The sequence below is a fragment of the Hordeum vulgare genome, chromosome 4H (genome assembly GCF_904849725.1).
Source record: "Hordeum vulgare subsp. vulgare chromosome 4H, MorexV3_pseudomolecules_assembly, whole genome shotgun sequence".
NCBI classification, from domain to species: domain Eukaryota; kingdom Viridiplantae; phylum Streptophyta; class Magnoliopsida; order Poales; family Poaceae; genus Hordeum; species Hordeum vulgare.
The window spans coordinates 1,633,959-1,650,961 of NC_058521.1; the positions used below are offsets into that span (position 1 = coordinate 1,633,959).

Genomic DNA, 17,003 nt, shown 5'->3' on the forward strand with positions numbered 1-17,003 from the left:
CACATCGGTCATCCAACAATCCTTTCATTTCTACTCTCTTCAGCTGAGTTGATTCAGGTAATTTCAGCACATTAGCTGTTTTTCTTGTGTTCCTAGTAATAGACTCCTCTTTTGTTTCTCAAAAGAAAGGAAGGTATCCATCGTCTTGGTCGAGCTCATAGTGAAATTCATAGCTACCTATGGCATGTAGTTCAAATTTTAGCATCCGACGACATTTGTTCTTAGACGGCATAATGAGCAGTTTGCTTTGCATTTTTTCTGTGCAGCAGCGAAAGCCCTCAAACCAATGTCAGGGGTTTTGGATGCTTTGGCATCCTATGTTACCAACATGCTCGCCGACATGGCGACAAAAGAGGTGGCCATGCTCATCGGTGTGTCCGGCGAGATCAACACGCTGGACATCAAGCTGAAGGACCTCAAGAACTTCCTTGCAGATGCTGATCGGAGGAACATCACAGATGAGAGTGTGCGGGGGTGGGTGGGGGAACTGAAGCGTGCCATGTATCTGGCCACCGACATCATCGACCTATGTCAGCTCAAGGCCATGGAGCAGGGTCCATCCAAGAGCATGGGATGCCTTAACCCACTCCTCTTCTGCATGCGAAACCCCCTCCACGCCCACGACATCGGCACCCGCATCAAGGAACTGAATGAGAAGTTGGATAGCATTTGCAAGAGAGGACGTAGTTTCGACTTCGTCAAGCTGGAAGCCTACCAAGACATGAAGAGGACTCGATCTCCCGCCACTGACCGCAAAACGGATTCATTGATGGATCGGTCAGGTGCTGTCGGCGAGAAGATAGAGGATGACACAAGAGCACTTGTGGAGGTGCTTACTAGGGAGGTGGACGGTGACAAGACTGATCACCTCATGGTAGTGGCCATCGTTGGTGTCGGCGGGATTGGCAAGACCACCCTCGGCAAGAAGATCTTCAATGACGAGGCTGTCAAAGGTAAATTCACTAAGCAGATATGGCTTAGCATCACACAGGATTTCAGTGGTGTTGAGCTGTTAAGTAAATCCATTACTGCTGCTGGGGGAGACCTGCCTGGTGGAGGTGCAGCTCGAGACGACAAGGACCTACTTGTTCGTGCTCTCATGAATACCATCAAGGATAAGAAGTTCTTTCTTGTGCTGGATGACATGTGGAGCGTCGATGCATGGAATAAACATCTAATGACTCCCTTTGGCTATGGTGGCCGTGGAAGTCGAGTACTCATCACCACAAGACATGAGCCTGTTGCTCGGAGCATGAAAGCTGTGCACCACCACCACATTGACAGGTTAGGGCCTGAAGATGCATGGTCATTGCTCAAGAGGCAGGTTGGTACTGCCACAAACTCTAACACCTCTCCTTTTAGTAGAATATGCAGTTACATATGTATGTTTGTTGGCTCAAGACAGTTATAATCAAGTTAAATATAATGTATTGTGTACCAACATACTCTCTAGTACGTCATTGTAAATGTCTTCAGTTGATTGACTACTATTAGTTATTAATAATTGCTTGTCAGAAGATTAGTATGGGTACCACAATAAACATCATACAAGTTGTATTGCTCTTATTCCATAAGTTTTGCTATTAATACAAACTCAAGTAAATACCATTCACATTTATTTTCTTGTTTGGGCAAATAGTAGTTAACTACTAGCACCTCTGATCCAAAATCTTGGTCTTTTTAGAATATTGCGAACCAAGTGTTTCTAAGTTTGACCATATATAAATAAAATTATATCATCTGATACATAAATTGATATCATTATATTCATTAGAAAATCTATTTTTATTTCTAGGTAATGTAAGGACACAAGCTTGCATATAACTTAATGGTCAAGATCTATGAATGTTAGGACCTTGTCATGCCCAAAAACCTATATGTCAGATCAAATGAAATATTCATGGTGTATATGTGTGTACTTAAGACTTCGTGTTTCATGATAATATATAAGGTAGACAAAATATATCAGTTAGGATAAATGAATAGTATGTAGTTGTGCATGATTTCTGCCTTAGTAGACTTTTTTTTATTTGGAAAAGAAGGATATACCCCGGCCTCTGCATCTCAACGATGCATGCGGTCATTTTATTAATTATTCACAAAGACCATACAATGCAATACATCAATAATCTTGAAGCCATCATCTAGCCAACACCTGTTTCTACTCCTATCCTTTTGATGAAGGGATGCCGAATATCCGAGTCAAATACCAAACAGACAGCGCACCAAAGCCTAACATCTAAAGTCGGGTGCCCCATCCCGAACACATACCAGGACCAGGTCACACACCGTACCGACACACTCTCAGAGGCTAGAGGCTGCAGCCGCCATCTTCCATCCATCCATCTCCAGAGCAGAAACTGACGCAGCGCCCTTGCTTGGTGCCAGACAACGCCACCATCCTGCACGTATCCGTTCACACACGCCCGTCGCTGAACCTCCTCGGTGCCATGCCGCCGGGATCCACCGTAGGCCTTGCGGTAGATGTAACATTAGTCCTCATCTTGTCCCCTCCAGCCAGCACGTGCTCCAAAACGATGCCCCCAGGAGGGACAACGACATCGAAGGTACCATCATCGTACAATTCGGTAGACCCAGATCCAGGGTTTCCCCCGGAGAGCATCACGAGTGGGGTGCCACCACCTGCAACAATGATGCCTCAAGAAGGGAACGACGTCACAGACGCCGCCATCTTCCGCCCTGGCCGTAGTCGGCAAGATTTTCACCGGATGTCACGCCCTTCCGATCTCGTAGCTGATTGGAACCGAACGGAGTCTCTTCGCGAAGACTAAAGCCGCCGCTGGTACGCCGGCAGGGCGCCTTGAGCCGTCCCTCGCCTGTCCTCCACGCGCCGCCGGTTGGAAAGAACGATGTCGGGACGGATCTAGATGGGACGCCAGATCTGCAGCTTTTGTCCATCAATCTTAGGCATAGACTCCACCGAGGGAAAGAACACCATACCGTCCATGGATCTGTCCGCCGCCGCACAGGCTAGGGGCACCGCCCTATATGCTTCTCGCGGATCCAACGCCGAAGTCGCCCCTGCCGCCTCCGGAAGATCCTGCAGCACACCACCCGACCTAACACTTTGGCGTCGGGCCCACCACCACCGCGGACTAGGCCGGCGGTACTGGCAACAGGAGAGGAGACGGAAGGGACCGGGGGAGCTAGGATTTGGTCCCCTGGCGACGCCCAGGGGAGGCAATGTGAGGGAGTCTCGTCGGTTGTTCACTCAGAAACGATTAATTAACGAGTGACCTTACACTTCTCCACTAGAATTTAATCAGGCAGTGTGTAACTTTTACTCCTTTTGAATATAGTTCATCTTAGGACATGGGTGAGACAATTATTTCAAAACTTGGCTATAACTGTATTTACCCACATTGATTACATGAAATTGACACTATTACATCTACCGTGGAATATATTTTCATGTTGTACTACATTATAATTTCTAGCAACATATCTCTATTGAATTTAGTGGAAACTTTGTTTCAGTTTGAAGACTTTGTCAATGTACCAAGCGAGATACATTTGTGGTTAGATGGAGTATTAGTTTGGTTTATTCACCGATCTAGCATATGATTAGTAAATGAAATAAATAAATTATCTGATCACAAATGTCGCTTGTCATGTTCCCCTTTGTTGCTGATGCCAGATATTTAAATTGATTGTAGGTACTCACAACAGAGGAAAACGGGCATGAGGTTGATGTGCTAAAGGATCTTGGCTTGCAAATTCTTGCAAAATGTGATGGTTTACCACTTGCTATTAAAGTGATGGGTGGACTTCTATGCAATAAGGAAAAATCACGGCGTGATTGGGAAGATATCTTGCATGATGATATATGGTCAGTATCTCCAATGTCAGATGACCTAAACTATGCAATATATCTTAGTTACCAGGACATGTCCCCTCACTTAAAACAATGCTTCCTGCACTTCTCACTTAAACCCAAGAAGGTAGTGCTATCTATCAATGAAATCGTGTCAATGTGGATTTGTGAAGGATTGGTTCAAGGAGGCTCAAACAGTTTGGAAGAGGAAGGGGAAAAGAACTACAAAGAGCTAATATTAAGAAACCTTATAGAGGTAGATCCAAAATTCCCTAGCCAACTTTTTTGCAACATGCATGATGTCATTCGTTCATTTGCTCAATTTATGGCTAGGGATGAAACACTAGTAGCTCATAATGCAGATATTGCTATAAAAACCCTTAAATCATCCAATTTTCTAAGATTATCTATAGAGACCAGAGGAGTGGGATCAGATGAATTTGAGTGGAGATATTTAAGAGAGCAGAAATTGCTTAGGACACTAATATTAACTGGAAACCTCAAAACTGAGCCTGGTGATTTGTTGATTAACTTCCCAAGTCTACGTCTTCTACACGTAGAATCTGCAAATATTTCTGCACTAGTTGAAGGTGTGTACCAACTCAAGCACTTGAGATATTTGGCATTAAACAAGATTGATATGTGTAGCCTGCCCGAGAACATCCATGAGATGAAATACCTAGAACATATTAGCCTTGAATGTTGTGAGAGTTTTGTGAAACTTCCTGATAGCATTGTCAAGCTGCAAGGGCTGAGATTTCTTGATATTGATGGCACACGTGTAAGCTGTATTCCTAGGGGTTTCCGGGCTCTTACAAATTTGAGGGTACTATGTGGGTTTCCAGCCTATATTGATGGTGACTGGTGTAGTTTGGAGGAGTTGGGGCCTCTTTCCCAACTCCATTGCCTTTCACTAAAGAGTCTGGAAAATATATCTAGTGCCTTGTTGGCCGCAAAGGCAAATCTAAATACAAAGAAATACCTTACCAAACTTGAATTAAGATGTGGCGGCCGAGTGGGAGGAGGAGTCTCTGAGTCTAAGGAGGAGGAGCAAATAATTGAGGCGGTGTTTGATGCGTTTTGTCCTCAGCCTTGCATAGAACAAATCATCATAGAAAGATATTTTGGCCGCCGGCTCCCAGGATGGATGGCGTCCACAGCTATGGTGCCTCTCCAGAGCTTGAAGCTTCTATGCCTCGAACACCTGCCCTGCTGCACCCAGCTCCCGGATGGCTTGTGTCGGCTCCCTTATTTGGAGTGGCTAAAAGTGATGTATGCTCCAGTTATCAAGTGTGTCGGCCCTGAATTCGTCCAACAATACAATCAGCTGCACCGTCCTTCATCTCAGTTGGCTGCTACGTTTCCCAAACTCCGGGAGTTGGAATTTTATGGAATGGAGGAATGGGACGAGTGGGTTTGGGAGACGGAAGTGAAAGCTATGCCCTTCTTGGATGAACTTCGTATCAGTTGCTGCAAACTGGGTCGTATGCCTCCAGGACTTATGTCCCATGCAACGGCTTTGAAGAAGCTAGTAATATGGAACGTCCAACGTCTCCCCTCTCTAGAGAACTTTGTCTCTGTAGTTGAGCTCGACCTGTATAACATACCCGAGCTGGCCATCATCTCCAATCTTCCAAAATTACAAAAGCTTGAAATCGAGTACTGCCCAAAGCTCGAGACTCTGCAGCAGATGGCTGCACTCCGGAGACTCGAGCTGAGAGTTTTCAGCTGGGAAGATCAACTTCCCGTGTACCTGCAGACTGTAAAGCCTAGTCATTTGCTGCTGACGTGCAACCTGGTAGTACTCACGTCCATGGCTGAGGGTGAATCTAGCTCCGAGTGGGACAAGTTCAGTCATATCAAGCAGGTCGAGGCTTATGCAAAGGATGGAGGAGACGAGAAGAAATGGCACGTGCTCTACACATCTGAATCCGGCAACATACAGACAAACATTCATCAGGTAATATTTTGGTCACTTTCTCATTCAATGCATATTATTTACTACTGTATGATACAAGATAGCTGAAATATATCTTCACTATTTCGTTTTGCTTGCCAGAATCGATTGGTGGAAGAAGAGGACTAGGCCGCAACGCGAGCGGAACGAGGACCATATGACGCATGGATATACGTATGTATGTATGTCTGCTACTGCAGCTTCTAGTTTCTACAGTAGTATTCTTACCTCTTTCATGACAATCGGAATCTCATGCTTTATGTCATGATCAAATCCATGCATGTAGGCCCAATTAAATCAAGGAGGCCTCCACTTCTTCCTCTGACTATCAAGGACTTGTCCATGCGCATCTCTGGGGAAAGGTTCTATCGCACCAAACTCTATGAAATTAGAGCTCAGTTCTATTGCCACACTTGATATATAAGCAAGACCGCTATAAGCTCTACTGCAATTTATAGATAAGAGTAACGTTTTGTATGGTTGATTTGTATTATTATGGTACCGTAACTCTATTAATTTGGTCCTGGAAGAACTATATATTATTAACGTTTTGTATGGTTGATTTGTATTATTTTATTTTATTTTAATTTGGTCCTGTATATAACACTAACTACTGGAATTGACATATGCGTCGGGTGTCACGAACACGCCGCAAGGGGCCAATAACGGTCCGAAAAGTCTTTTGTTGAGTGTTGTACTCGGCAAAGGCCACCCGACTTACACCTCTCAGGCAAACAGGAATTTGCCGAGAGTCAGGATACGGACACTCGGCAAAGAGTTTGTTGAGAGCCAAACAGTGCCTCTCGACAAAATAAAGTAGCTAACAAACGGCAGACGTGGACGGTGGTTGCCACATGGCTTAACTTTACCGAAAGAGGCCCTCGACAAAGACGACAAATAGGAAAGAACCTCGTGTCCCGCACCTGACATGTCGGCCCCGAAGAATAGGCCGAGAGCGCTACTCGGTAAAAGGTGTGAACAGAATAAAAAGCACCACCCTATCCCATCTCGGATTCAATGGTGCCAAATCCTAGCCCCGGCGCTGCTAGGCCAAACGGGCGGCCAGGCACGACACGAGCCTGTGCTAAACATGTCTGGCCCGACACAGCCCGCAGGGGCACGTTTACTAACCGGGTCATGTCGTGTCAGTCCGTGGGCTACGCTACCAGGTCCGGACACGGGACGCCATGTTGGCTGGTTTAGCACGCTGGGCCGCATATTTTTTAGCCTGGTGGTTTCAATGCCGCTCGATACGTGGCGCATCAGCGATGGTGGGTGGTGGTGCGCAAGCAAGGCCCTCCTGAGGACCGCGTCAAGGTCGCCGTCGTGGAAGGCCGTGTCGTCGCGTTTTTTTCACCGTCGAGGAGGCCAAAGAAGAATGGAGGCGCACACTTCACGGGCCAATAGCTAGCTAGAACACGAGCAGCTGCTTGTGTGCCAGCTTGGCCGGTGCACTGCTAGCTTGCGTGGTATGCCAGGAGATGCAGTACGGCCAGCTGCTTGCCGACCCGCAGCAGCCAAGGCTGGATTGGCCGGCGTTGGAAAGGGTCGGGATGCGTTGTTATCGGCGCGCCCGTCGATGAGGCTGGGTTGGCCGGGGAGGCGTCCGGCGAGATTGGGGAGCGAGAGAGAGGTGGAGCCGTTTGATCTAAATCATGGAACGGTTGATATAAACCACGTCATCGATCCATGTGATTTCGTGCGATTGGTTGAGGATGTGCTTTTTCTTAGCTAGCCTAACTTTTACCGAGTACAACATACGGAAATACCAAAAAATATTCCAAATATTGCAAACGAATCAAAATATTGGGAATTACTATTAAATATGATCTACTTTAAGTGAAAATCAAAGTTGTGCCATTTTATATCCAATGTTCATACGCGATAGCCCGTTTTTTGAAGGATTTTTTTTTCAAATTAGTTATATTAAAAGTTTGGTATTTTTCATCTCAACTAGTAGACATTAAAGGACTCCATGTGAAAGGATTGCATTTTTAAACTTGTATTATTTTTCGTTCATTTCTTCAAAAAGGGGTCAAAATGATCGGCATGGCTATTCATCACAAGGGGTAGAATCTCTCAAAAACTCTATGTGCTTGTCCCATATAATGACTATTCGTGTACCTAAAAAACTTTTTTCCTAATTTTTATCATAGAGCTATGACGCACTTGCAGTTCAAATTTGAATCACCTTTGGTAAATTGACATGAAGTCATTTAAAAATGCAAAAGTAGCTCTAAAACTAGCTGAAAATCAATGAAACTTGGTAATCATGCATAAAATATGGTCTACTTATGGTGCTAATTGAAGCGCTGCTATTTTACACCCTGGTTTTTGTACTTGCTTCACAAAAAGCACCATTTTTGACACTTGCAAAATGAAAATTATTTTTTAATGCAAAAAAGAAGCAACCTCTATTTGGCAATATTGTTTATAATATCAAGGTGCGCCTATGTGTCTAATTTGGGAACATTGTAATAAACTATGCAGTGAATACAACCATCATCTTGGTCCTTTGACTCGAAAGTCGTGAATGTTCATACATCATAGGCCGTTTTGTGAAGGATTTTATTTCAAATTAGTCATACTGAAAGTTTGGTATTTTCCCCCGCAACTAGTACACATAAAAGGACTCCATGCAAAAGTATTGCATTTTTTAAAATTGTATTCTTTTTCTTTCATCTTTTCCAAAACGGGGACAAAATGGTTGACGTGGCTATTCATAACAAGAGGTTGAATCTCAAAACTCTAATTGATCCTCCCATATATATAATGATTACTTGTGTACCTAAGAATACTTTTTTCTTATTTTTATGAGTGAGCTATCGCACTCTTGCAGTTCAAATTTGAATCACTTGCGGAACATTGACATAAAGTCATTTAAGTGTGCGAAAATAGCTATCAAACTAGAAAATCCGTGAAACCTGTGAATTGTGCATATAATATGGTCTACTTACTGTGATTATTCAAGTAATGTCATTTTGCACCCTGGTTTCTGTACTTACTTCAATAAAACACCCATTTTTGACACTTACAAAATGGAAACTATTTTTTGTGTGCAAAATAAAAGGAAACTCTATTTGGCAACATTGTTAGTACTCACAAGATGCGCCTATGTGTATAATTTGTAAACATTATAATAAACTGTGCAGTGAATATGACCGCCACCTTGGTCCTTTGACTTGAAAGCCGTGAATGTTCATACATGACAGCCCGTTTTAACCTCATCCTTTCACTAACGCTTCTGCTGTACGGTCTACAAGGGTACGTAGATCACACATCCCCTCTTGTAGATGGACATCACCATGATAGGTCTTCGTGCGCGTAGGAAAATTTTTGTTTCCCATGCGACGTAACCCAACAAAAACAAGTTAGACGTCCTCTAATTTTGTTGTTGCATGTTTTACGTGGTGATCATGGGTATCTAGTAGGATCGCATCTTACTTACGCAAACACCACAACGGAGATATATGAGTTGCTATTTAACCTCATCCAAGGACCTCCTCGGTCAATTCCGATTCAACTAAAGTTGGAGAAACTAACACCCGCCAGTCATCTTTGAGCAACGGAGTTACTCATAGCGATGAAACCAGTCTCTCGTAAGCGTACGAGTAATGTCGGTCCGAGCCGCTTCGATCCAACAATACCGCGGAATCAAGAAAAGACTAAGGAGGGCAGCAAAACGCACATCACCGCCCACAAAAACTTTTGTGTTCTACTCGAGAAGACATCTACGCATGAACCTAGCTCATGATGCCACTGTTGGGGAACGTCGCATGGGAAACAAAAAATTTCCTACGCGCACGAAGACCTATCATGGTGATGTCCATCTACGAGAGGGGATTTCCGATCTACGTACCCTTGTAGATCGCACAGCAGAAGCGTTAGTGAACGCGGTTGATGTAGTGGAACGTCCTCACGTCCCTCGATCCGCCCCGCGAACCGTCCCACGAACCGTCCTGCGATCCGTCCCACGATCCGCTCCGATCTAGTGCCGAACGGACGACACCTCCGCGTTCAGCACACGTACAGCTCGACGATGATCTCGGCCTTCTTGATCCAGCAAGAGAGACAGAGAGGTAGATGAGTTCTCCGGTAGCGTGACGGTGCTCCGGAGGTTGGTGGTGATCTAATCTCAGCAGGGCTCCGTCCGAGCTCCGCAGAAACGCGATCTAGAGGAAAAACCATGGAGGTATGTGGTCGGGCTGCCGTGGCAAAAGTTGTCTCAAATAAGCCCCAATACCTCAGTATATATAGGAGGGAGGGGGAGGGAAGAGGCAGCCTCAAACCCTCAAGGTTTGGCCGAAATTGGAGGTGCAGGAGTCCTACTCCAATCCTACTTGGAGTAGGATTCCACCTTCCCACTTGAAAACTCTTTCCACCTTATGTTTTTTCCTTCTCAAACCTTATGGGCCTTAGTGGAAACTTATTCCAGCCGACTAGGGGCTGGTTTATCTCTTCCCATAGCCCATGAGACCCCTTGGGGCGTGACACCCCTCCCGATGGTCCCCGGCACCCCTCCCGGCACTCCCGGTACACTACCGATGAGCCCGAAACTTTTCCGGTGACCAAAACAGGACTTCCTATATATCAATCTTTACCTCCGGACCATTCCGGAGCTCCTCGTGACGTCCTGGATCTCATCCGGGACTCCGAACAACATTCGGTAACCAACCATATAACTCAAATACGCATAAAACAACGTCGAACCTTAAGTGTGCAGACCCTACGGGTTCGAGAACTATGTAGACATGACCCGAGAGACTCCTCGGTCAATATCCAATAGCGGGACCTGGATGCCCATATTGGATCCTACATATTCTACGAAGATCTTATCGTTTGAACCTCAGTGTCAAGGATTCATATAATCACGTATGTCATTCCCTTTGTCCTTCGGTATGTTACTTTCCCGAGATTCGATCGTCAGTATCCGCATACCTATTTCAATCTCATTTACCGGCAAGTCCCTTTACTCGTTCCGTAATACAAGATCCCGTAACTTACACTAAGTCACATTGCTTGCAAGGCTTGTGTGTGATGTTGTATTACCGAGTGGGCCCCGAGATACCTCTCCGTCACACGGAGTGACAAATCCCAGTCTCGATCCATACTAACTCAACGAACACCTTCGGAGATACCTGTAGAGCATCTTTATAGTCACCCAGTTACGTTGCGACGTTTGATACACACAAAGCATTCCTCCGGTGTCCGTGAGTTATATGATCTCATGGTCATAGGAACAAATACTTGACACGCAGAAAACAGTAGCAACAAAATGACACGATCAACATGCTACGTCTATTAGTTTGGGTCTAGTCCATCACATGATTCTCCTAATGATGTGATCCCGTTATCAAGTGACAACACTTGCCTATGGCCAGGAAACCTTGACCATCTTTGATCAACGAGCTAGTCAACTAGAGGCTTACTAGGGACAGTGTTTTGTCTATGTATCCACACAAGTATTGTGTTTCCAATCAATACAATTATAGCATGGATAATAAACGATTATCATGAACTAAGAAATATAATAATAACTAATGTATTATTGCCTCTAGGGCATATTTCCAACAGTCTCCCACTTGCACTAGAGTCAATAATCTAGTTCACATCACCATGTGACTCCAACGAATCTAACACCCATATAGTTATGGGGTCTGATCACGTCTTGCTCGTGAGAGAGGTTTTAGTCAAACTTTTGAAATTTTATGGGTTCCTTTGATTCAGAGAAATTTCATAAGGATCCTCTTGACGAAAAAATCATAAGCATTGGCCCCATGCCTCTTTGTACAAATCCGTTGTTTTTCATGATGCATCGGACACTCTTTGATCCAAATTTATGTCGTTCCCTAACCCTATAGGATTCACTAGGACATATCACTCTAGTCTTCCATTTTTTCTTATTCCCGTATTTTAAAAGTCCTGTGAATCAGAGAGGCCCCAAACATGAACACGACTTAATAGAGAACCTACCATGCACCACATGATCAGTGCGGCACTTTGTATCCCTCTCGCCCACAAGGACCGAGTCTCATATTTCACATGCTTCACATAAAAGCAGATTATCCGTTGCCATATCAGACACCGTATCATTGGTCCAGCAACAAGGCGTCGGTGACGACTTTCATCAGCCTCGATGGTCCATTGCGATATTTGGCATGCCTGTCACACACATTGTTTGGCTAGTCACTATCTTTCACCTTGTTTCCATCAAGCACCGAATCTTAATTTTGTTTTGTCCAGCAATCAAATCAGATCCGATTATTATATCGAGTAACTCCTCCGTATTTAATTTCATGGAATCATTTTCGTATAGAACTCATGGTCATTTATCTAGAAAACTCTAGGCGCATCGTAAAGGACTATGATACTATATACAGTAGTCATGCGGTACTCGCTGTCAGAAAGTATTGTGAACCATTTTGTGTGTTTTCATTTATTTAGCATGTTTTAACGTGTGTCCATTTTGTATTAATTGTAGGGAAAAAATATAGTAGCAATTTATGGACAGTTTGACACCCAGGAACGTATGCTCCTGGTTTTTAAAATATTCTAAACGCATTTTTGAATGTCACAAAATTCAGACAAAATGTTTTACACATACATCTGAAATTACTACATGCTCATAAAGTTGTTTCATAGAAACCGACAACTTTTGTGCCGCGTGCGAAAAAGACAAAATTCAGTGTTGAAAAGGCTTTCCACGAGACATTTTTTTGTCCTTTTTACACAAGCCACGGAAAATGTTGGTTTTCCGTGAAACTTAGCATAGAATATTGAATGAACGCGTCAAATCTTTGTTCGGAATTTTGTGAGATTTTAAAATGTTTTTCCTGATGACATGAGTATATGCCCCCATGTGCCAAAGTGGATTTCCTTAATTTATCGCATTTATTATATCAAGAGAAGATACATATTGGTCATCTTCGTTGCTTGCACATAAGAAATTGTAAGAACATTATTATGACCCGTCCTTGCTGCAGCAGCAAAATATCCTTCCAAATGTTTTTACACAAGAGCTCGTTTTTGCCTCGAAACCTTGGCTAGCACATGTATCCTTGCATTTGCTATCTAAGCAATTCGGCGAATCATCACAATTCCCTATACGAGCTGTGGAAAACAAAATGCAATGAAACAAAAATAAATCAGAACACGACATTAACTCCAAGAAATGGTACAAAATAATAAAACTATATTTGCAAGTAAATGAAAATGCTTATGTGCTTACCTGATGTATCATATGATTGGGTAGTGGTTAAGATGACAAACAGAGCCGCTACGAATAGTACCCATGTGATTTTATTGGCAAACGCCATGGATAAAAGCTACAGATCCTTCTGTTGTATAGTTCTTTCCGGGTAAAATGCTATAGTACTAGTGATGTCCTTTCTTGTGTTTATATAGAGGGTCACCATAATTGCTGGCAATCGATGTATTTCATATTTGTTCTTTCATGATAAAGGATTTCTTCTATATCCAGGCACATTATTATAAGGGTATATCTTCACAATAAATTAATTCCTATTTATTCTAGTATGCTGAATATTTTCTTCCATATCCAGACACATTATTATTAAGGTATATCTTGGCACTAAATCCATTCCTATTTATTCTATTATGGTGAATATTTTTCTCCCAAGATCACACTCATTGTTTATTCAAGGTAAATCATAAAATATGGATTGCACCTAATGTTAATGCTTTTGGCTCAAATCTTGGGTCGTGATAGCGCCCACACGTGTGGTGGTAGCAACAACAGCCCACACGCTCAATGATCACAGGTAGCGCCATGTCACCGCATGCATGCACAAGTGACGAAACTGATGATGTTCACAAGATTTTCTTTGTTTTTTTAGTTTTTCAAATGTTTTATCTCTTAAATAAAAAAATCCGATTGAAAAATCATTTTCATCTTAAATCCATCGCGACGAGATCTTCAAAACTAGATCCCATATTAACATGTTTCGACGACTTTTTTGGGGTTTAAAAGTTGCCATGTCTATTGCGCATAAGTTGTCATCATGATTACATTGAAGTTGACATGATATATTTCAACTACTTTTCCTTTTACGTTTAAAATACATTTTGACATGTTATAAAAAAGGATATTAAGAAAACTAAACTTGACATGATGAATTACTAAAATTTGCCATGATCCATGAAATAATTTTGACATGGTTCATAAGTAAAAAAAGAAATATGATGTCAGTTATTTTAAAAATGCATGATCACTGGCTCAAATTTCCCATGAACCATAAACTAAAATTGCCATAGTGAATTACTTAAATTGCCATGATACATGTACTAAAATTTGCCATGGTTCATACAAAAAAAAATGTTTTTTATGTTCAAAATACTAGAATTTTCATGGTCAAAATACTAAAATTGTCGTGATTTATAAACTCAATTTGCCAGGATGAATCACCAAAATTTCCATGATCCATGCCATGGCCAATTAATGAAAAATATTTGAAATACAATGGTAGCTTTAAATCTATAAGAAAACTAGATGAAACATATCGTGGCAACTTTATTGTAAACTCTATGGCAACTTCAGGGTGAACATGTGGCAACTAGTAGCCAAAAAAAGTCGTCGGAACATATCAATATATGATCTAGTTTTAAAGATCTCATCAAGACGGATTTAATGGTAAAAACAGAATTTTAATTAGATTTTTATTTAAGAGATAAAATATTTTTAAGTCTAAAAAATCAAAAAGGTTTTACTTATGTCATATGTTTGATGTGGTAAGATGAACGGTTATAAAGACATGTGAACCATGTTGGTTCGTGCCACACGTGTGGACGTTATCATTTGGACAAATCTTCTACATTATTTTTTGTCAATCATTCATACATATGCTAGTTGGAATTAAGTAATTCTACTGAGTGTCGTTAAATTGTTAACTGATTTCACCGATATGAAAGAAGGATGAGAAGTTGTCCAAACTAGTCAAGATAGGATCAATAACTAGTCAGGAGACGGATGTGCCTTCCCGTCTGATATATCCATAAGTAAACCTTACATGGCTATACGAATGGACATTTTTAGATAGCATTTATAATTGCTTTAGTTTTTCCTGTCATTGTAATCAGGACGCAAATAAAGTGGCGAGCCATTTAGTAATGTCTACTTATGATTCACATTATGCTCCGTATCAACTAAGAATATTCAATCCATATTGGACCATAACCCCACCCCTTATCTTTCTTTCAAACGGATTTAGGAACAATGTAATTATTATTGAATTATTAATAAAACGTGACAAATGTCTTTTGCTTAGAGAAATACAGATTCTCTCAAAACCATACATATTGGAATATAACATTATCAGGGAACTTTGGGTTCGATCGTATAATGATAACATAAGTAATACTAGGCTTCAGTTGATTCGATTTGCAGCTCGTGGCCAGAGACGACGATATAACGTGGTACTCCCTCGTTCCCAAAATATAAGACACACTTGATTTTTTTTTTGGGTCTTCATCGCATAACTTTGACTATGATTTTTTATTTATTATATGTCCACAAAATTAGTATGAAGATATATTAATTAAAATTATTTTGTAAGACAAATATGACTATATCATCTATACATGTTCAATTCATGTGCTTCGGTATATATTGATGGTCAAAATTGTGCATCAAAGACAAAGCAACGTCAAGCACATCTTATATCATATAGGGATGCTATTACGAGGAAGAAAAATCTACTCTATGTTGAAATGAAGGGAAAATGTAGATTGATTGTATGGGGAAGGGAAGGGAAAGGAAGGGACCAGAACACACACGTCCAGAATTCGCTGGAGGCTCTGCTGGATTCATGAGTGTTGTAGGAAGCGTCGCAGTCAGGACTGGTAGCAGCAGCAGACCAGCCTCGGCCATCATCATGTCTCTCTCAGTCTTAAGAGTCTCAATACCTATCAAGTTTAAATGGTTTCACATTTTCTTACCACATTTCAAAATTTCCACAAAATCAGAACTGGTTCCAAAATTCAAACACACAAATTCCAAAACTAGGCATTGAGTTTTCCACTCCTCCAATAAACAATCACCTTAATCGAAAAATGGACACATTTTTTTCCATGAGAAACTTTCTGTCTGTTCATCTATAATCATGGTAGTATAAAGATTGCCAGAGATAATAAAATTTACAACCAGGTTCATGTACCACCTAGCGACTACTACAAATTCCATCGCTCCTCGCTTGTCAGAGACAGGGAAACCGTGTTATAGTAGAGAGTCAGAAAATCATCATGATAAGGTCCATAAAACCAACGCACCAGAGCAGCAAACATCGTCGATGAAGGAAGTCATAGATCGAAAGGACCAAACCTATGAACATCCAAACAAAGACCAGATCTGAACAGATTCACCGAAGACCTAAGCCAATGAAATCCCGCAAGATTCGAAGGAGACATACCTCTACACGCCCTCCGACGATGCTATATGCGCCATCAGGACAAGATGGAACGTGGGAGTCACAGCCCCGACCAAGACGTTGATCCTAACAAGACCGATAATGGGGCCCCTCCCGTCGGCGGGGGGCCGAGGTCCTCCCCACCTCCATGGCCCAAAGGCCATTGGAGATGGGACAGACCGACGACGGCGCCGGTGCGAGGGATGACAATAGGAGAAGGAGGACAACCTATGATCTTTTCTTGTGCGGAGCGAAAGAGAAAGCATGCCGGGCAATGGACACTTTAACTTAACACACTTTCATCGGAATTCACGTCGTCTTCAAACCATATATATGATTTAATAGGACAAATCCTACATTTTCCTCTATCCACATGTTCAAAAAATTATGTGAATCAGATAGGCCCCGAACCTCGAACACAAGTCGATAGAGAACCAACGAGAGATGCCATGTCAGCACGGCACCTTGTATACCTCTCGCCCGCAAGGACCGAGTCTCGCGTTTCACACGCTTCGAATAAAAGGCGGATTATCCGTTGCTATAGCAGACCCCGTATCATCGATAACGAGGCGTCGATGATGATGACTTGTATCGACCTTGACCCTCCATTGCAATATTTGGCAATGCCGTGTCATCCACATTGTTTGGTCAGTCACTGTCTGTCACCACTCACCAACACCACACCTGGCCCCAGATCTTGACCCTCCATTGCAATATTTGGCCCCAGATCGTAATTTTTGTTTTGCCCAGCAACCAAATCGGATCCGATTAGATTATTATTTGGAAAACA

General features: G+C 42.4%; 1 protein-coding gene across 3 annotated transcripts; it reads left to right on the top strand.

The window, feature by feature from the left end:
* On the top strand, positions 1-6,360 carry LOC123446822 (disease resistance RPP13-like protein 4). 3 transcript variants are annotated; one of them, XM_045123363.1, is made up of 5 exons: positions 1-57; positions 267-1,324; positions 3,678-5,795; positions 5,895-5,970; positions 6,079-6,360. In XM_045123363.1, the coding sequence occupies exons 2-4, from the start codon at positions 287-289 to the stop codon at positions 5,919-5,921; spliced, it is 3,183 nt and encodes a 1,060-aa protein (XP_044979298.1). In that variant the 5' UTR covers positions 1-57; positions 267-286; the 3' UTR covers positions 5,922-5,970; positions 6,079-6,360. The 3 variants fall into 3 exon arrangements, 2 of the variants coding, with proteins under 2 accessions (XP_044979298.1, XP_044979299.1); XM_045123364.1 differs by having other exon boundaries at positions 5,895-5,966; XR_006631446.1 differs by having other exon boundaries at positions 5,895-5,974.
* Positions 6,361-17,003: the final 10,643 nt, after the last annotated feature.